The sequence below is a fragment of the Oryctolagus cuniculus genome, chromosome 1 (assembly GCF_051225735.1).
Source record: "Oryctolagus cuniculus isolate XC-2025 breed Fujian yellow rabbit chromosome 1, ASM5122573v1, whole genome shotgun sequence".
In the NCBI taxonomy this organism is placed as follows: Eukaryota; Metazoa; Chordata; class Mammalia; order Lagomorpha; family Leporidae; genus Oryctolagus; species Oryctolagus cuniculus.
The window spans coordinates 58,222,437-58,242,730 of NC_142867.1; the positions used below are offsets into that span (position 1 = coordinate 58,222,437).

The following is a 20,294-nucleotide window of genomic DNA, read 5'->3' on the forward strand; positions in this document are numbered from 1 at the left end:
GGAACGACACAGGACCCTGCGCTGTTCTTTTGTCTGCTCGGCCCTCCCCGGGTTTGCTGCTGGTTCTTCCCGGGTTGGCTGCCGTCCCTCCACCTCTGTGGAGGGGCGGGCCCCCCCTGCCACTTTCCCCACTTCCGCGGGGGAGCGGCACACCGCCCGCCGGCTCTCTCGGGGGGGCTGCTCAGATGTTCCTTCAGATAGATGTTCCTGGTGCATGTTGTCTCTCTCCTCCTTTATAGTCCTCTTCCACCAATCCCAACTCTGCTACCCACACGCCGAGTACGCTGCTCTCCTCCAATCAGGAGCGGGATCAGCTCCTGCAGGTTACTGGTTGAACTGGAGGCAGCTGTGTAAAAGTTGTTTTTACTCCTCTCCCAGTGCCATATTGTGGGAGAGCAGATGCATAGAATAAGTCTTAATTCCAGTAACTTAGTCTAGTCCGAGTTGCTCCCCACAGTTAAGTTCAATTTGGGGCAAAAATGGAAACCCATGCACAGGTTTTTCACATGCACATCCATGAACTTTTTGAAACCATTGTATAAGGGTGTCATCACTCTGTGGCTCCAAAGATGGCCAAGAAAAGCATCTCCAGAAGCTGTGGTCTCCTGTTTTGCGGCCATTCCAAAGCTTAAGCAGCTTTCTCTGGGCAGGCTCAGTCAACAGCTCCAGACTATGGGCAACCAGTGGTCTTTTAAGTGGTGCAAAGGTGCCCTCTAGTGGCTATAACTTAGAAAGCTCAGGCATAGAACAACTGCTTTAATGACTGAAGTTGGTTATGAACAGGACTGACTGACGCTGTGGGACAAGGGACCACCACAAAATTGACAACATGGGACAGAAGCATAAGCACAGGGTTAGAAGTCCCCAGTCAGACAAAGTATCATCACCAGACTGACTAATCAAGGTGGACAATCCAACATGGGACCAACAGGATCTGATTCACAGCCTAGATTATCACCACAGGGAAAAGGGATTGGCTGGATATGTTAACACTGATGATCTTCGAGGGGCAAATCAGAATTGTTTTCTAATCCTTGAAAATATGCACGTCACTCTTACAACTAAAAATGTCACTGTCCATGAAAGGAGACCAAGATTTTCAGATGGTTTGCTCTCTTTCTCCAGCTGTTAGCCTTAACAGCTGGAGAGGGCTAACAGCTGGAGAAAGTCGCTGTAAGGTCACAAGGATCCTTTGTCTTTTGCAGAGGTAACAAGAGTATCAGCCTCTCCAGTTCCCTAAAAGATCCCCAATGAAGCCCTCCTCATGCAGTGGCACAACTGTGCACTCCCACCAGCAGGCAGGGGAGCCTCCTGCCCTACTATCTGTGGAGAGCAAAGGTAACAGTCCCACTGCATGTACATCAGCTGACCCAGACAGATGCAGACCCAGGACCTTCCTGAGATGCTAAGAGCAAAGGGGCCTTGGCCCCCCACCTGCAAACCATAGACACCCTCCACAACTGCCTGGGGTGTCCCTTTTTCTCTACCTTCCAGTTTTCAGAGTGCATATTCCACCCAGGCTAGCACAGTATTTAGCAAATAGCAGCTCACAGAATGCTAAGTGAACACACAAATGATGTTCATATACATGGGGTCACCATTCATGGCGTCAAGCTGTCAATGTGATGCTTTTAGGGACTCTGCTACTTGAGGTCAATTTGCTCACTGGGTCTGCTAGGCCAGAGCCAGCGTTCTTGCAGGGTTAGTATTGCTGGAGGTGATAAGTTCCCTCTGTCAGTGCAATTAAGATGCTCATGAGTGTGGCTTCCATGGGACCAGTGTGTCCATGCATCTTGTGTAGACTGTGCATCAGATGAGGACTCCCCTAAGGTGAAAGTGCTCCTGACCTCAGTGTAACCAGGACCCCACCGGGGAAGGTGCAGGAACATACCACTTAGGCCTAGGAAGCTAACGTTCTTCATCAAAGCAACCATCAGAATGAAGTTCACGGACACTGGGAGACTGCTGCCAGATTCTGCGGGTGAGAGAGAGTAGGAGAGAAATCAAGGGCTGTTGGCCCATGGCCTGGTCAGGCTGGGTGGCCGGCATGGCTGTGGGACTGGGGACAAGGACCACAATTTAGGTGGCTTGGATCAGTAGAATGATGGGATATCATTTTGGAATAAAGTGGATTAGTAATTTGGGGGTTTTAGTCTGAGCAATGATTGGCAGGGGAGTTCTTTGGTAAGCTGTTTCAACGGCTGCTTAGGGAGTTAAGAGTGGCCAATACGGAAATTATTGTGATAGGGTGGACATGGCGGGGTGGGGGTGGGGGGTAGACAGCAATACCTTGATTACAGGTGTTGTAGTCTTGTCTTGTTTCTCAGCCTGGAAATCCCACTGCAGCTGTAACCTGCTGGTCAGAGGCCACTTCCCACTCAGCTTGGCAGGAGAGCCAGTCTCGGGCTTGCTGGGCCATTGTTTGTTTCTGCCTCACCGCCTGGGCCTTTTACTCCCGAGTTCATGACTGTTGACTACTCATCTACTCTTCAGGTGACCAATGGTGTGATCATTCTGAAAGGCACCCTGTCCCTCTCTGGAAGTATTCTGAGGTCTCCTTAAGCTACTGTGGTGTTGGCATGCCTCATAAATGGTTCTCTCACACACCCTACCACCAGCATCTTAACTATGCCCAGGACACAGCCTGCCTCTGCCTCATCTCACTTCCAGGCAGACCTCCCGGCCGTCGTTCAAGTTCTATGTCAGGGGGGTCTACTTTCACTTCCTCAGAGGCCATCTTCCCCAGTGGATCCCATAGCGTTTTACAGTCTCAAGTCCAGAGAAGTGGTCCTGCTTCAGGTGCTCTTGGCTTGAACCAGTGAGGCTTCCTCTGCCCTACACTTTGCAGAAGCGGGTCCCAGCCTTCCAGGCTGAGCAGCCTCTAGGCAGAGGGAGTTGGACTTTGCCCTCTAGAAGAGAAGAGGCTGGATAGAGACGTGGCATGGCCGGGGCAAGGCTCAGGTGAGCCCCAGGAGGGAGCATGGAGCACTTTGGAAACAGATGTGGTGGGTGTTGCTTAGTTCATTCCAAGCCACTTCATGTACAAAAAGAAACCATGTTTCTAATTTTCTGGGCACCTGATAAACCAGTACCTAGATCTTTCTAAGATGAAGGTCAACACTCTAACTTTTTAATGAAATAGTATATGCTTACAGAAAATTGTGGAAAATAACCAAGTACCTAGATTCCCAGTACTTGGCTTTGTAAACTCAACACTGTGTCAGCCATATCTCCTATGTTCTCAGCTGAAATCATTCTTCCATCCTTTGCCAACACCATCCCCTCCTTGTCCTCCTTCTCTCCCTGAATTTGTACCATTCTTTTGCCGTTTCTTATTTTCCATTGTAGACATAAAAACGTAAGGTATTGTTTCGTCACATTTTATTTTTTTGAAAAGGTGTCACATAGAGCCGGCGCCGTGGCTCAATAGGCTAATCCTCCACCTTGCGGCGCCGGCACACCGGGTTCTAGTCCCGGTTGGGGCGCCGGATTCTGTCCCGGTTGCCCCTCTTCCAGGCCAGCTCTCTGCTATGGCCAGGGAGTGCAGTGGAGGATGGCCCAGGTGCTTGGGCCCTGCACCCCATGGGAGACCAGGAAAAGCACCTGGCTCCTGGCTCCTGCCAGGATCAGCGCGGTGCGCCGGCTGCAGCGGCGGCCATTGGAGGGTGAACCAACGGCAAAAGGAAGACCTTTCTCTCTCTGTCTCTCTCTCTCACTGTCCACTCTGCCTGTCAAAAAAATAAAAAAAAAAAAAAAAAAAAAAAGAAAAGGTGTCACATAAAGATCCTAAAGTTAGAATTCGCAGCGAAAGGACAATCCTGCCTTCCTTGTGGTTCACGGGGCACCTTCCCCCACGACGAGCACTGACAGCAGCTACTCGCATGCAGTCACATTTACTCCCATGCTGTCTGCCACACAGTGACAGTACACTTAAGATATCATATTCTACTGCCTTCTGCTTGGGGACCATATTAACATGTAGAGGATGAGTTCATCCTTCTTAATAGTATTCGGTTCTAGGGACACATCCTTTGTTGAGATCTGTCTTCTGATAATTTGTGTTGATTCAAATACTTATGTGATTATCTCTGAAAATGGCAGCAACTATCTAGGAATTCCATTATGTCATAATCAAGCCAGTTATCTGCAGGGTGTCTAAGGAGTAGAATTTCTAGGTGAAGCATATGTACATTTTAATTTTGGTAAATCCAAATCAGAAACTATAAACCTAATAGCAATGTACGCCTGTCATGTTTTCCATGGCTTGTAGTGCTATCAATATTTTCAATTTGTTAATCTGATAAATAGCAATGGCACTGGATTTCAGTTTTAATTTATATTTGTATCAGTGAGACGAAGCATCTTTTCGTTTAAGTGTGTTTGTGTATGTAGACTATCTGTTCATATCATCACCATACACATCCTTTCAAAAACCAGGAATTCTCTGATAGAGTATTAGCCATTTGTTTGGTATGAACTACAAATATTTTCCCAGCTTTGTATTTGCACTAACTATTGTGTTTTTATCTTACTATTCATATTTTTTTTAAAAAAATGTAGCTGGGGCAGGCATTTGGTACAATGGTTAAGATGCCAGTTGAGGTACCCACATTCCCTATCAGAATGCCGGATTCAAGCCCCTGCTCTGCCCCCAATTCCAGCTTCCTAATGACGTGCATTCCAGGAGGCAGCAGATGATAGCTTAAGTAGTTGATCCCTGCCACTCAGGGAGACCTGAATTGAGTCTGATTTCCAGCTTTGGTTCGGCCCAGTCTTAGCTGCTGAAGGCACTTGTAGGATTGAACCAATGAATGGGAGCTCTCTCTGCCTTTACAATGAATAAATCAACAGACAGATATTCACCGATAGCTTCTTTAGATTAAAAAAAAAAAAAAAAAAGAACTCCTGGATTCTAGTTCTTAGAAAGCTATTATGAATAATGTTGCAATGAACATGGGAGGGCAGATATCTCTTCAACACACTGATTTCATTCCTTTGTCTCTGCAACCAATGGTGGAATTGCTGGATAACATGGTGATCCTATTTGCAATTTTTGAGGAACCTCTACTCTCTTTTCCATAATGACTATACTAACCTGTATTCTCAGTAACAGTATTCAGGCATTCCATTTTCTCTATATTTTCACTAACAGATGTCATTTATATGCACTTTCAATCTACCTGAGTTACTATTCAGTTTTTTTTTTTTTTTTTGACAGGCAGAGTTAGAGAGAGAGAGACAGAGAGAAAGGTCTTCCTTTCGTTGGTTCACTCCCCAAATGGCTGCTACGGCCAGTGCTGCACCAATCTGAAGCCAGGAGCCAGGTGCTTCCTCCTGGTCTCCCATGCGGGTACAGGGCCCAAGCACTTGGGCCATGCTCCACTGCCTTCCTGGGCCACAGCAGAGAGCTGGACTGGAAGAGGAGCAACCAGGACAGAACCGGCACCCCAAACAGGACTAGAACCTGGAGTACCGGTGCCACAGGCGGAGGATTAGCCTAGTGAGCTGCGGTGCTGGCCACTATTCAGTTTTACTAGCTTTTTATAAATCAATACCATATTGCTTTAACTAGGATCAGTTTCTTTCTCCTGGAGATATTGTCTCATTAGAATTTTAAAGTTTCTATTGGGTAACACCAATAAAAGATATTATCTTCCTTTCTATCTCATTTTCACCATCTCTATTTTTTCCATTTACATACAATGGCTTCTAAGTCTAGAACAAAACTAAGTAAATGGTAAATAATGCCACAGGTCATCTTCCATTCATGTGTGGCTCTTTATTTATAACATTATACATGAACCCACTAGCGTACCTAAACTAGATCATTGCCAGTAACTTAAACCCACTTATTTTAAGTCACTTGCCTCTCCCACCTCCAAGGTAAACACTACTATGAATTTATAGTCTACTGTTCTTTTCTCATTATTCACAAATTCCACATTTGTGGATTCACCTCTTGCCAAAACTGATTTCTAACTCCAGCATCAACACACGCTGTGCTGCTTTTGCAGCTGTTCGTAGATATGCACAGCACGGTAAACAGTTTCAAACCCCTGCCACGCATGTTCCTGACGGAAGTGGAACAAGGCTTTCTTGTTTTCAGCTCTAGTTTCCTGTGCACAGTGTTTTTAGTACCTGAGTGTTACTGCCTGAAATGGCCTGCCAGCATGGTGCTATAGTGACTGGCATTCCTGAGTCCAAGGCTGTGATGGACCTCATGGAGAAGGCACGTGTGTGAGACGTGCCCGTGTTAGAGCACAGTTGGCAGTCAGTTCATGTTAATGAACCAACTAGGTACACAAGGTGCCTTTAAAGAGAAACACGCATGAAACAAGGATACGTACTCATTGCTGTCACGAGCCCCAGCCAATAACTGCAACCCAACCCATACTTCCCCCTAGGAATGAAGGTTCAGTATGCACTAAGTCAGTGGCGGTGGTGACTGTGCCACATGCTGCAGATGACGAGAATATACATACATACAAGTCTATCTGTCAAAACCACAGTCCTGTTTCACTCGTTTTTGAGTTTATGAGTATCATCAGTGGTTCTGTCTTTGAAGGCCAGCTTTGTTCACTCAGTATCCTTAGCAAGACCACTCGCACTGCTACAACTGCACGACCTTCTGCACTGTTTTAGATGTGTCACCTGCAAACCGCACATGCCTAGGCTTTCATTCTGCTTTTAAAAAAAAAAATTTTTTTTTTTGGGACAGGCAGAGTGGATAGTGAGAGAGACAGAGAGAAGGTCTTCCTTTTGCCATTGGTTCACCCTCCAATGGCTGCCACAGCCGGCGTGCTGCGGCCGATGCACTGCACTGATCCGATGGCAGGAGCCAGGTACTCATCCTGGTCTCCCATGGGGTGCAGGGCCCAAGCACCTGGGCCATCCTCCACTGCACTCCCTGGCCACAGCAGAGAGCTGGCCTGGAAGAGGGGCAACCGGGACAGAATCCGGTGCCCCGACTGCGACTAGAACCCAGTGTGCCGGCGCCGCAAGGCGGAGGATTAGCCTAGTGAGCCGCGGCGCCGGCCCTCATTCTGCTTTAATATCATGTTTTCTCTTCTCCAAGGAAAGGTCGGTGAAACCCTTTACAGTTTTTACATTTATTGTGATTTCTGGATGTATTTGAACTCATTTTTGGCACTTTGTTTTACCATCCCTATGTTCATTTCCCAAATTTGAAAATACTTGTTTTAAAAGATTTATTTATTTCTTTGAAAGGAAAAGATAGAGAGAATCGACTGATTGATCAATGGTGGCCTCCTCTTAGCTTTCTCTTATTCCAGTATCTTTCATCACTATTTATTTAGAGACTATTTATCCAGTAGTTAACCTTGGAGTTATCTTTAGTCTTTTTAAGACTAAAGCTGACATTAACTCCCATCCTAAAAAATATAACACTGAAACATTTGAGCTGGCTGATCAATCCTCCTTCCACTGAGCATTCTATTTCTAACCTCACAATTCGGCATAATCAGTATCATTCTGTAGATAGCAGGTGTTCATTTTCCTACAAAAGAAGTATCCCTACCCACATTGTATGACACCCCCCCCCCAGCAAGGGCCCTTCCTAAGATTACATATCTCAGAACCAGATCTGAGATCCACGCTGGTGCTCGCCGTGTTGGTTATAAGAACTCCTGTTATTTATGCTATGGGTCAGGCAGGATTCTCTGCCAAGTTGGCCTGGCATTTATAATTCACTGTATCTGTACAACACCCTTCATGGGCTATGTATTATTATGATCCACATCATAACACTGCTAGAATTTGTCCTTCCTAAGTTACACATCTCAAGACCAGGATTAGGAACAGGCCTCTTTGATTCCATCGGCTTCATTAACCTTTTCATTGCAGTATGTAGCAAACCCTCGAGTCCCTGAATCACTGTTTCCTTCTCAATCCAAGCTATCTCACAGTGCCCAGGCACAACTCCAGGATATCAGAGGAGGGATGTCTGAGCTGACCTAGGCAAACACTTCATCTCTGAGAAATGGCATCCAGTGGCTTCGATTCAGCCATTGGCAGCGCCAAGAAAATCCAAGGCGGCTCTCAAGCTACAGACAACTCCTGAGAATTTCCTGTAGTTTTTGGGAAATCTTTTAAAACTTGAACCTCTGAATCCTCATTCTGCTTCCCTGAACCATGGCGCACAGGTCCATCCTATCCTGAGGCAATGACCACTCTACTTTTAGCCCAGAGCAGGCACTCAATTCTCTCAGCTACTTCTTCTCCATGGATTCTCATTTTTCATTTCCCATGGAAACCACACAATTCACCAAGAATGACTCAGGGTATGTCAGCGGACACCTTTTAAGACTGAAAACCGAAAGAACAATTTGGTAAAGCAGTTAATCCTCACCACGGAGAGGGCGTCTTTCTACCAGCATGGGCCCAGCCCGAGATCTGTGTCCATCCTCTCTTCCTCTCCTCCCACTCTCTGGCACATCTGCAGGTACTTCCAGCACTGGCAGAAGGCAACCCTTTGTGCTGCCATCCACGCAAGATGCTACGGAGCAGAAGTGACAAAAGTTAACTTTCTCAGAGGCTCTGATCATAGGCAAGAGAGGCACAGAGTACCCTTAGAAAATAGCGTGAAGGCGGCCATCTGGTGGGCTTAGAAGCAGCAAACGTGGCTGGGGCTGTGGATGCCAACTACCGCCGCTGAGTCACACTGAACACTGTCACCACGCTCTGCCTCCTGGTACCTGTGTGAGCTCTAGAACCGTTTTCTTCCTTGCAGCGGGCAATAAACTCACAGAAGATGGACTTCATTTACAAAAGGTAGGCTATGTTTATTTAGTCACAAGCAGTGGACTGACTCAGGTGACTCAATACCACAAGACACTGCTTCTCCTCCACTTCATTCTGAGTCCCAGGGCTGACACCAGACTGGCAGGAGTGCTGCTTGAGGCCTGTTCACAGGTTTACAAGTTTCTCATTGAGGGCGATCTGTGACTGTGTGAGATTGGCCAGGTACGTCACCATCAGCAAGTCCTGGAAGGAAAGAATACACAGTGGGTTGGTTGAGTTCTTGGCCCATCCCATGGTGGACATCAGTGTGAGGAAAGTCCTGGGTAAATGACAACAAGGAGGGATTCAGTCAGGGTTGAAGGTAGAAGACAGGGAGGAAACGCTGGAGAAGTTTCTTCTCTGTTAGACTTACATGTGAGACCCATGTTAGCGGAGGTTCACAAGAGGACTACAGGGGGTGTGTAAACACAGGTGGAGCAAATAAGAAATTACACTTTCGTTAACCTGTGAATTTTAGTTTCTTATGGATTCAGGTAACAAGAGGCAATGGAATGAAGAGAAGACAAGAAGGGGCTCTCTAATCACGTGAGCCACTGCCTCCTTCTTTCCTCTCTGGTCTGCGAGGGGCCAGGGGTGAAGCCCCTTCCAGGCATCCCACCCAGCTCCCTCTACATCTGTGTGCACAGGCTGGGGGTAGGGACCAGACCAGGCGCCCAGAGGACTGGGCACGGCACTCACATTGATGTTGCTGTTGAGCATGGTCTCGAAGTCGTCGGGAACTATTTTGGGCACTTGGTTAACCAGGCTCATCAAGAAGCGGCCCACAGTGTTGTCAGCTGACACCTTTCCAGACTGCGCACCGAAACAAAGAGTCAACGAGGCACAGTTAGTTCCCACCACCGGGCACTGCCCATCACCAGCAGACCCCTCCGTGATGTGCAGTGGATCGCTTTTCCCCTTTCCCCGTCTCACCAGCACATCCTCTGCGTACTGCAACACCGTGCTCAGGGCATCTTGGATGCGAGCGGAGGCCCCTCCTACTTGCTGCAAGTCACTCGAGAGTCCAATCACCCGGTTGGGGCTAAAACAGGTCTTCATGATCAGGTCAACTGTGGGAGTGGGTGGCAGAGGGGTGGTGGCAATGGTGATGTGTGTTAGACACAGAGAATTCAGTCATGCCACCTGGAAAGAGGTGGTCCCTAACCTCCCTGCTCACTCTGCCTTCACCTTCCTCTGGCCTCGGTCAGCTTCCCCAGACTCCCTGCTCTGCCCTATGAACTTTCCCCCCTGCTGAGAGAGGGCACCCCTTCACCCAGCACACTAATGGCTGCTTTGTGTCTCATGAGGCTATAACTTCCCACCTCCAACAATTTCTCACATAACTCCTGAATGCTGTTAACACAGGAGGATGACTGTGACTTCCAGTCATCCTAATCCTTAGGTCAGTGGTTTTTCTTTAAACCACCGAGGCCTTCATCCTGTTAGAGCAGTAACCCCTCCCCTTAAAATGCCCAGATCTCTAAGCAGCGTTTGGGAAACCACTCACCTCCAATGCGTTCAGTGTCATAATAGGCATATTTCACTGTCAGAGGTGTGAACATCACTCCCATGGTCCGCCCTGGGACACCCATTGAAGTGCTGGGGAAGAGACGTGAAAATAAACAGATGGCCCGTGAGAGGGTTTCCAGGTCTCAGCAGGAGTGCAGCTCCAAAGGCTCTAAGACCACATGAACCCCAGAGGTCTCACGTGCGCAAAAGTCACTCTCTACCCTTAGTTCATTCCACACACCAATTCCATGGTGTCCAAGAGGGAACTCAGACTGTGGAAGGGCCTGGTCCCCTTAGAGGATCTCTCCACACACTGCATGTCAGTGCTGAGGACAGGACGTGGGACTTCCTGTAAAGCTGGCTACCCAGGCACCGATGCACTCAAAGAAGAGACAGACGGAGATGGAGCTTTCTTGGGACTGAGCTCTTCACCAACACTGAAGAAATAAACCGACTTCTGCCGGCCAAGACTAGACTGGGTGCTGTATGTACTCTCCAAAGGGGTTGCCTTTACCATGTGAACTCCACGCTTTCCACTGGACCTTGAGGAGACTGGAATATCTGGAAAGCTAATCAGGCAATGGCTAGAGCCGAATGGAATGCCCACTCAGCTCAGCTGTCTGTCAATTGGCATGTAAGGACTTGGCAACCACCATCTTTGTCCTACTGCATAATGGTATACTGGCTGCATCAGTGTAAGACACAGAAACAGCAAAAAGTTAAATAGTGGAGAGGCTGGCGCTGTGGTGCAGGTTAATTCTCTGCCTGCGGCACCAGCATCTCATATGGGCACTGGTTCTAGTCCCAGCTGCTCCTCTTCCAATACAGCTCCCTGTTTATTGCCTGGGAAAGCAGAAGATAGCCCAAGCACCTGGGTCCCTGCACTCGAGAGGGAGACTCAGAAGAAGCTCCTGGCTCCTGGCTTTGGATCAGCCCAGTTCGGGCTATTGTGGCCATTTGGGGAGTGAACCAGTGGATGGAAGACCTTTCTCTGTCTCTCCGTCTGTCTGTAAATCTACTTCTCAAATAAACAAGTAAAATTAAAAAAAAGTTAAACAGTGTAAGAGGCGCCTTTCCTCTAACGAGGGGACTTAATTCTTCCACCTCCCGCAGCAGCTTCTTCAGCATGGCCCTAGGGCCTTTCAATAGCTGGCATTTTAAGTGCCTGTGAGCCCAACATGCTAAGACTGTATTATTACTGTCACCAAAATTGCATTCAATCCTGAGTTTACAGGTGTGTTAAAAATAAAGATAGCCATCTTCTACTCTGTGCCACCTTGAATGCTGTGCTGAGTTCTAGGGATAAAGAAGAACTAAAAAGCATCTCAGAAGAGTAGTGGACGTGGGGAAGGATCGTGAGAAGGAAACCACGTGAGGCCATGGGAAGTGTGGACAGTGAGGCTCTGGAGAAGACGACAGGAAACATGACAGCTTGCTCAAATACCGAACCGCTTCCATCTGAAACCGGCCAAGAGCAAACCTGGAGTAGGCAGGGTCAGTGAATGGAGGTTATGGTGGCAGATCTAGTTTCAGAGCAAAACCTTTCCAATGCTAAGTGCTGAGAGTGCAATAAGCCAGATACTGAAGGAATTAAACCTGCTTGGTGCTGGTGGTGGTGGGGCGGTCACCTAGGCACAGCAGGAACCAGAGAGCATTTTACGCCCTGAGATTCTGCGCTCACCTGACGTAGGCCTTGATGCTCATGCGGCCATTCTGAAGACTCGTATCCACAGTGAGGTGAATGGGGTTAGGGGCCTCCCGGCTGTAGTACTCGTGGATCAGCACGGAGTGCTCCGTGATGTCATGGCCTGTAGCGTACCTGCAGAAAGGAACAGACGTATGGACTCATGTCTGCATGTGACACCAATACCAAATCTAAGGGTGGCATGGGTGTCTCTAAGGAGATACCCCCATCATAGTGACACCTAGTGATACCAAATGCCAAAGACAATATATACACGACTGTCAAATCCAACCCAAGGCTGACTTAGTGCTTTTGAAAAACTGCAAGTTACCTGCAAGGCAAAACAACAACATCAAAATAAAACTTGCACAGTAAAAGCTACAATCCAAGATAGATATTCTTGGCCTCACAAGATCAGAACTGCCAGCAAAACAAACTTAATTCATAGCTCCTTGAAAAAACACACTTTCAATACTCTGACTCCAAAAAGGGAGGGCAGGATCTAGTCTGGTGGTAAAGACCGTGGCTATCACTGAGAGACTCCCCACCTACCCCCATCCCCAACTTACCAGCCCAGGATGAGTTCATTTGGAGAGACTTTTTTGTGCAATTCATACATGTTCTTAGCAAATTCCATGTCAACAGCCACCTAAGAGAGAAGGCAGAAAAGCAAGCTAAGAAGCCAGAACTCCAAAGAAAAAACAAAACAAAACAAAACTTGGGTAAAAGTACAGAGGTCACCCCAAAACGAGAGACCCTAGAAATACATGTGAATGGCAGAGACCCCTTGGCTGTAGGAGCTCCAGTTATGAGCACAACAGGCTGTATGGGAGGGGCATCGAGGGAGGCCTCGCCAGTGAACAGCCACGCACTGCAGGACAGATCAAACCCCACTCACTTCATCTTCTGACTCGTTGTGCGGCACTGAGAAACAATTGGTGACCTCCACTGAGTGCTTGTCAACAGTTCCTGTGAGAGAGAGAACGAGACAGGGGTTATAATCCTGGACTCCCAACAGCCTCCGACTCCTCAGATGCTTTTGGAAGTATCCTCTAAGTCACCGAACACCAAACTGAACTCAGCAGCTCCAAGTTCAGCGTCATTGGGCCCAGGATTCTCCAGAGAACTGAGATTCTGCAATGACCTCCAATTCTTCAGGCTGACCATCACCAAATAAGGCTCATCCTTCCTTCCCAAGGTTTCTTCTTGCCTCTTACTTTCCGCTACCAGCCCTATGCAGACCTCTATGCACTCTAGACCATCTCCATGAAATGGAATCTGCAGAAGTACCAACAAGGTCTCTAAAGCCTGTATGGATTTACTTTCATTCCATTTCTTTTTTTTTTTTTTTTTTTTTTTTTTTACAGGCAGAGTGGACAGTGAGAGAGAGAGAGACAGAGAGAAAGGTCTTCCTTTTGCCGTTGGTTCACCCTCCAATGGCCGCCGCGGCCGGCGCGCTGCGGCCGGCGCACCGCGCTGATCCGATGGCAGGAGCCAGGATCCAGGTGCTTTTCCTGGTCTCCCATGGGGTGCAGGGCCCAAGCACCTGGGCCATCCTCCACTGCACTCCCTGGCCACAGCAGAGGGCTGGCTTGGAAGAGGGGCAACCAGGACAGAATCCGGCGCCCCGACCGGGACTAGAACCCGGTGTGCCGGCGCCGCTAGGCGGAGGATTAGCCTAGTGAGCCGCAGCGCCGGCCCTTTCATTCCATTTCAAAGTCAGGAGCTTGGAACTCAATCTGGGTTTTTCACATAGGTGATAGGGACCCAAGTACTTGAGCCATTATCTGTTGCTTCCTGGGGTGTGCATTAGCAGGAAGCTGGATCCAGACATGGGAGGGGCGAGTACCAGGCACTCTGATAACAGGATGTACATCTTAACCACTACAACAAATGCCTACCCCCAGGAAAACTTTAGTCAATGCAGTCTACTGAGACAGTGCCTAGTCTGAGCAGTTTTAGGGAGCTTGATTTGTACATTCCTTTTTTTAAGACCTTATTTATTTGAGAGGTAGAGTTACAGACAGTGAGAGGGAGAGACAGAGAGAACGGTATTCTATCTGCCGGTTCACTCCCCAAATGGCTGCAACGGTCAGAGCTAAGCCGATCTGAAGCCAGGAACCAGGAGCTTCCTCCAGGTCTCCCACGCCGGTGCAGGGGCCCAAGGATTTGGACCGTCTTCCACTGCTTTCTCAGGCCATCACAGAGAGCTGTTTTGGAAGAGGAGGAGCCAGGACTTGAACCAGCACCCATATAGGATGCCAGCGCTGCAGGTGGAAGATTAACCTACTACACCACACTGATTTGTACATTCTTTTAGCCATGTGGTCCGTGGTCATAGCCTCAAGCCTACCATCTCCAGAAATTCTCTACTTGTCAGTCTCTCACCACAAACTTCTGTTCTTTTAGTTCTGAAGTTCTGACACTTTTACTCCCATTATATCCCTTCCTCCCTCTCTCCCTTCTTTCTTTTTAAAGATTTATTTATTTGAGAGACCCTCGCTTCTCAAATGGCCTGAACTGCCAGGGCTGGGCCAGGCCACAGCCAGGAGCCAGGAACTCCATCCTGCTCTTGCACATAGGTGGCAAGGACCTAGTACTTGGCTCATGTTCAGTGGTCTTCCCAGGTGAATTGGCTGGGAGCTGGTCTGGAAGCAGAGTAGCTGGGCCTTGAACCAGCACTACAATATGGGATGCTGGTGTCATAAGTGGTGGCTTAACCTGCTGCACAATGCTGGCCCTGCCATCTCTTAATCTACCAGCATCACCCAGCTCTGGCTTCAAGTGCTTTCGGCTCTACCACAGATCATAATGTTGCCTGTATCCACTAAAGTCTGTCCAATTCCAATTATTTAGTTTTTTTTTTCCCTTAGCTTAAACTTTGTCCCTAAACTCACTGGATTTAAATCTTTTATCTATTTGACTTCTCATCAGCATTCAAAAGACTTGACTACTTCCTCTATTTTAAAACTTTCTTTTCTATGGGTTTCCACATCACCAGTCTTCTCTGACCTAGATATGTTTTTATGAATAAAAGATTACATGTATGGGGCTGGTGCTGTGGTGTAGTGGGTAAAGCCGCTGCCTGCAGTGTCAGCATCCCACATGGGCGCCGGTTCAAGTCCTGGCTGCTCCACTTCCAATCCAGCTCCCTGCTATGGCCTGGGAAAGCAGTAGAAGATGGCCCAACATGGGAGACCAGGAAGAAGTTCCTGGTTTTGGATTGGCGCAGCTCCAGCCATTGTGGCCATTTGGGGAATGAACCTTTCTCTCTCTCTGCCTCTGTCTCTCTGTAACTCTGCCTTTCAAATAAAATAAATAAATCTTTACAAAAAAAATTTCACAAGTGTGTTTACTTAAGTATCATGCACAACTGTTTTCTCGCTATAAAGGCAAAGTTGAGTAGCTGTGACAACTACACACAAAGCCAAAAATATTTACTGGCTGGCCCATTACACAGTCTGCCAGTTCCTGCTTTAGCTGATCTCACTGGTTTTCATGGTGCCCATGACAACTCTGTAACCCAATGACATTAATTCCTTAGCTGACATCCTGTCCACACATCCTGCACTCCAGACCATAATACTAAAATTACCTACCTCACACTCCACTGGAATGCTCAGGGGGTATCGCAAAAGAAATACATGCCAAACTGAAAGCAATCTCTACATTGTTTCTTCTTCCACATCTAATCAAAGATCGAGGAGTCATCTTTGACGCTTCCTCTAATTCTTCACTTCTGGTTACACCAAGTCCTAATTCCTGTCTCTCAACTATCCCACACCTTTCTGCCTGCTCTACCCGTGTTTCCCTAATACCAGCACAACCTCTATCACCTGGTGTCCATGCACAGCAAAGCCTGTCTCTTACGCACGCTCTACCCAGCAGCCAGAATAATCTTTAATTCTCAGTCTTACCTGAAATGCCTAGTGCTCAAGACATTCCCCCAAGAAGCCCCCACCTTCTCACAGCTCCCTGCGACCCTTCACAGCAGTTAGACCCCTGCAGTTATTTAATACCTCTGATGGCTCCTCAATGTGCTAGTTTCATTTCTCGTCACAAATCCTCTCTCTCCTTCATTTTCCTCACACTGAATCCTTCAGACAGGGGTCTTACCAGGCTCTCACACATCACAGATGCTTTAATGCCCAGCTCAAGTGTCCTATTTTCTGTGATGGTTTTCCCAACTTTCTGAAACACTTATGTCTTCAGCATTTCCACACTATAACAAGTTTCTATTAGAGCACTTACACACTGTATTCATGTGTGTTTCTATCTTCAGCTTAAGGTTACAGTAGATTACATTTCATGTTCCAATGTCTGAGAAAACTGTTAAGTTCCCACTGAAAAAAATCTATGCTTCATGACAGGCAGAGTTAGACAGTGAGAGAGAGACAGAAAGGTCTTCCTTCCGTTGGTTCACCCCCCAAATGGCTGCTAAGACCGGCATGCTGCGCTGATCCGAAGCCAGGAGCCAGGTGCTTCTCCTGGTCTCCCATGGGGTGCAGGGCCCAAGCACTTGGGCCATCCTCCACTGCACTCCCGGGCCACAGCAGAGAGCTGGACTGGAAGAGGAGCAACCAGGACAGAATCTGGAGCCCCAGCAGGGACTAGAACCCAGAACCCAGGGTGCCAGCGCTGCAGGCGAAGGATTAGCCAAGTGAGCCGTGGCACTGGCTGCTTCATTCTTCTAAGCGCTGCCTCTATCACATGGGGAGCCCTGGACCCTGAGCCCAGTCTGCTGAGGATCTGAGGATCGAGATTACAGCCAGTCTGAAGGTGGTTACTCTAACATGTGGGCCACTAAACATAAGCCTTGGGTAGAGAATCATTTCCTTAAATAACTTAAGAAATGGCCATGTTTAGAAGATAATGAATGAATCAATTTAGGTTTCTGTAAAACGCTATACCATCAAAGATACATTCAGAATGTGTGTTTTAGGGGCGGTGTGGAACCGACATAGTGGATGCAAACGGCTGTGTGTAATGGTGTGCCAGCAAAGTTAGATAATTTAGAATAATTTGGTTCTTCAAAAAGGAATTAAATTAGGTAATTTTCTCCAAGGCACATGGGTAATATTTGGTAGAGTTTGCCTACAAATCTTATCCTCTTTGTAATACATCAACTGTATTGTACAGTGTGAGGAGCATTACATGGTGAAGGGTAAGAATAAGAAATGATGCACGTGGAGTAAATTCACAGCAGTGTAGCAAACCCATTACAGAGTGGAAATGAACTGGATGGGACCAGTGGCCCCTGGGGAAAGACATTTATTATCAACAATCCCTTGTTAAGGCTTTTCCGTCTTACAAACTCACTTTAACAAAAAATACCTACTCCTCCAATTGGGAATACAGGCAGGGAATGACTACTTAAATGCAAAATTAGAGACAGCACTGAGGAATAAGATTTCTCAAACTAGGAACCTGTCTTCTGGGAGACTGAAGGCCAGAGTATCACGCTCAGGAAAGCAAAATCTTATTCCTAAGTGGGCTCCAGCAAAAGTAGTTTACTTGTTGGAAGAGAAATATTTTCACAGAACTCCTATTCCTTTAACAAACGGTTAGAAAACTCGTTGCAAACTCCTGAAAAACAAAGACATCTGGCCCGTGGTTAGGAGACAAATACGGGGCCATCCGGTTAGGGAGTCAAGGGTTCTCGATCTCATACCCGGCACCGAGCTCATTTTTAGGCGGAGTGGGGAGAATGACACCTGATGCGTTAAGGTTAAAAATGATGTCTATGCAATACACGGCAACTACTGTATTTCACATGTCGTTCCAAGCGGGTACCACCGGCAAGAGGGGGAGGAGGCGGTCAAGCCCCCTGGGGGGCGGAGAAGCAGTGAGGGGTCGACGGTGACGGGAGCAGAGGGAAGAGGGACGCCAGACCGAAGGGAGGCGATCCGGGAGCGACAGACACGAGAGGTGACGGGGACAGGAACGATTTCCTCTGAGCACTCACCCAGCAGGGTCCCGATCACTCGGGCAGCGCCTTCGTTGCGTCTCTCGTAACTGTCTACGATGGAGGCCAAAATGACCGGGTGCAGCCTGACCACGCGGCCGCCGGGGAAGGGCCCTGGCAGCGCGGGACCAGGCAGCGAGGGCGCCGAGGTCTGCGCGGGGGCTTGTGCGGAGGCCGGGGTCTGGCCCGTACCCGCAGCCGCCGCCGCCGCCGCAGGGTCTGCGGCTGCGGCCGGAGCCGCTCCCGCGGCAGGAGCTGCAGCCGGCGCTGGAGCCGGCGTTGGCGCTGGCGCCGCGGCCGGGGCGGAGGCTGGAGCGGCAGCTGCAGCCGGGGTTGCGGCTGGAGTGGCAGGAGGCGCACTCGCGGAGACTGCTGGGGTGGCCATCTTGTCGAGAAAGAAGGAGCATGAGCGCTAGGGAAAGAGTTGTTGAGTACTAGCCGTTCCATAGGCTGAATATACATCACGTGAACTACTCCTTGGTGCCTATTGGTTATTGATGACACTTTTCGGGACGCTAATAGGTGCTGGTGCTTGTAATTTCTTCCGGAGTTTGTGCTCTTTGCTTCCGGTTCGGCGCGCACTGAGTGAGACCCGGGGTAAATAGTTCCGAATCATTCTGAGTCGGCGTTCGGAGAGAAATTAAATGCAACCTTCGGCGTTGCCGCCAGGTGGAGCTAGTGAGCAGCGCAAAGGCCGCAATTTGTGTTTAGACACGGGATGGTGGTTGGCCAAAGTACATTTTAACAGGTTTTTGGAGAAGGCGTTTGGTCAGACAGACAAGACATCGCTTCTCATAGCTTACAGCCCACAGCCCACATAGGGGAACGGGTCCGAGTCTCGCTCCCTTCTTGCTTCCTCTGAAGGTGGCAGATGTAGTAGTTCTAGGTCCTTGCTACCCACGTGGGAGATCAGGATGAAGTTTTGTGCTCCTGGCTTCTGCCGAGCTGAGGCCTGACTGTTGTGAGAATTTTGGAGTGAACCAGAGGGTGGAAGTTCTGTCTTCGTATGCCTTTCAAATACAATAAAAATGAATGAAAAATTTAAAAGGACTTTGGTTTTGACAGTGTCTTAAAGTGCCAGTAAGTTAATTAATTCAATAAGCCGATTGCCTGATTGCAGTACATTGAGCTCCATAGAGAACAGCACGATGGCAAGTGAGAGCAGGACTGGCACTGAGGGACTCTGTGACTCGCTGAGGAAAAATAAATAAATAGGGGCAGAGGAGATGCTAAGAAGCCTCGAGGTAAAATGTCATCACATGTTATAAGTGCTCAGGGAAATGGAAGACCATGTCTCCTTAAAGAGAAGGGAAACTAAAAAAAAAAAGGGGGGGGGGCTGCGCTGTAGCACGGTGGGTTAACGCCCTGGCCTGAAGCACCTGGCTGCTCCACTTCCAAACCAGCTCTCTGCTATGGCCTGGGAAAGCAGTGGGGGATGGCCCAAGTCCTTGGGCCCCTGCACCCACGTGGGAGGCCTGGAGGAAGCTCCTGGTTCCTGGCTTCAGATCGGCGCAGCTCCGGCTGTTGCGGCCAACTGGGGAGTGAAGCAGTGGATGGAAGACCTCTCTCTCTCTCTCTCTCTCTGCCTCTTCTCTCTCTGTGTAACTCTGACTTTCAAATAAATAAATAAATCATGGCAAAGGTGGACAAGGCTTGGGGCCTGTGCTGTGGCAAAGTGAGTAAAATCCGCTGCCTGAGGTGCCAACATCCCGTATGGCTACCACCTCCAGTTCTGGCTGCTCCACTTTGGATCCAGCTCTCTGCTAACGAGCTTGGGAAAGCGGCAGAGGATGGCCCAAGCCGTTGGGCCCCTGCGCCCATGAAGGAAACCCAGAAGAAGCTCCTGTCCTGGCTTTGGACTGGCCCAGCTCCAGCAGTTGCAGCTGTGAGGAGTCAGATGGGCCAATAGGCAGTCAATGGAAATTGGGGTGCAGAGTGCTAGCTTTCCCCTAAGGGGTGTCCTTTTGTAAGGTCAAAAGTGCCTGCCTGCCCATTCCTTGGGAGCTTTCAATCTTCTGAGAATAGCAAGGGAGTCGTAATTCCACCCTTCCGAGTTCCCAGTTTACTATAAAACAGATTAGGTATCCCACCCTTGTGATGGCTCTTTTGTTTTACCATGAGTAAGACAGACTAGGTAAAAATATTGCAAATCAGTTCTTTTGAAGAGTTTTGTCCCTGCCTTGTAACTGAATGTCAATATGATTCTCTAGTTTTTTTTTTTTTCCTCCAAAGTTGTGCTTAAAAACCCCACTACCACTAGGTAAAAATATTGCAAATCAGTTCTTTTGATGAGTTTTGTCCCTGCCTTGTAACTGAATGTCAATATGATTCTCTAGT

The 20,294-nt window shown here is 48.3% G+C and overlaps 1 protein-coding gene and 1 long non-coding RNA gene across 2 annotated transcripts; one reads left to right on the forward strand and one right to left on the reverse strand.

The window, feature by feature from the left end:
- The first annotated feature begins 2,407 nt into the window (after positions 1-2,407).
- LOC149128413 (uncharacterized) lies at positions 2,408-6,388 on the forward strand. Its single transcript, XR_016231691.1, has 2 exons — positions 2,408-3,397; positions 3,771-6,388. It is a non-coding gene; the product is annotated as an uncharacterized LOC149128413 (long non-coding RNA).
- Positions 6,389-8,776: 2,388 nt separating this feature from the next.
- Positions 8,777-18,358, reverse strand: EIF3F (eukaryotic translation initiation factor 3 subunit F). Its single transcript, XM_008265642.5, has 8 exons — positions 17,958-18,358; positions 12,891-12,961; positions 12,562-12,641; positions 11,990-12,127; positions 10,307-10,398; positions 9,733-9,869; positions 9,499-9,612; positions 8,777-9,003 (listed from the first exon to the last, which is right to left on the reverse strand). Exons 1-8 carry the CDS (start codon positions 18,340-18,342, stop codon positions 8,926-8,928), a joined length of 1,095 nt encoding a protein of 364 aa, XP_008263864.1. The 5' UTR covers positions 18,343-18,358; the 3' UTR covers positions 8,777-8,925.
- Between the last annotated feature and the right edge of the window lie 1,936 nt (positions 18,359-20,294).

Coding starts and splice junctions, on each gene's coding strand:
- EIF3F (XM_008265642.5), bottom strand. CDS start 18,342: ATGGCCACCCCAGCAGTCTCCGCGAGTGCGCCTCCTGCCACTCCAGCC. Junction 9,870..10,306: donor TGACACTGAACGCATTGGAG/GTGAGTGGTTTC, acceptor CCACTCCCACAG/TTGACCTGATCATGAAGACC. Junction 9,613..9,732: donor AGTACGCAGAGGATGTGCTG/GTGAGACGGGGA, acceptor TTCGGTGCGCAG/TCTGGAAAGGTGTCAGCTGA.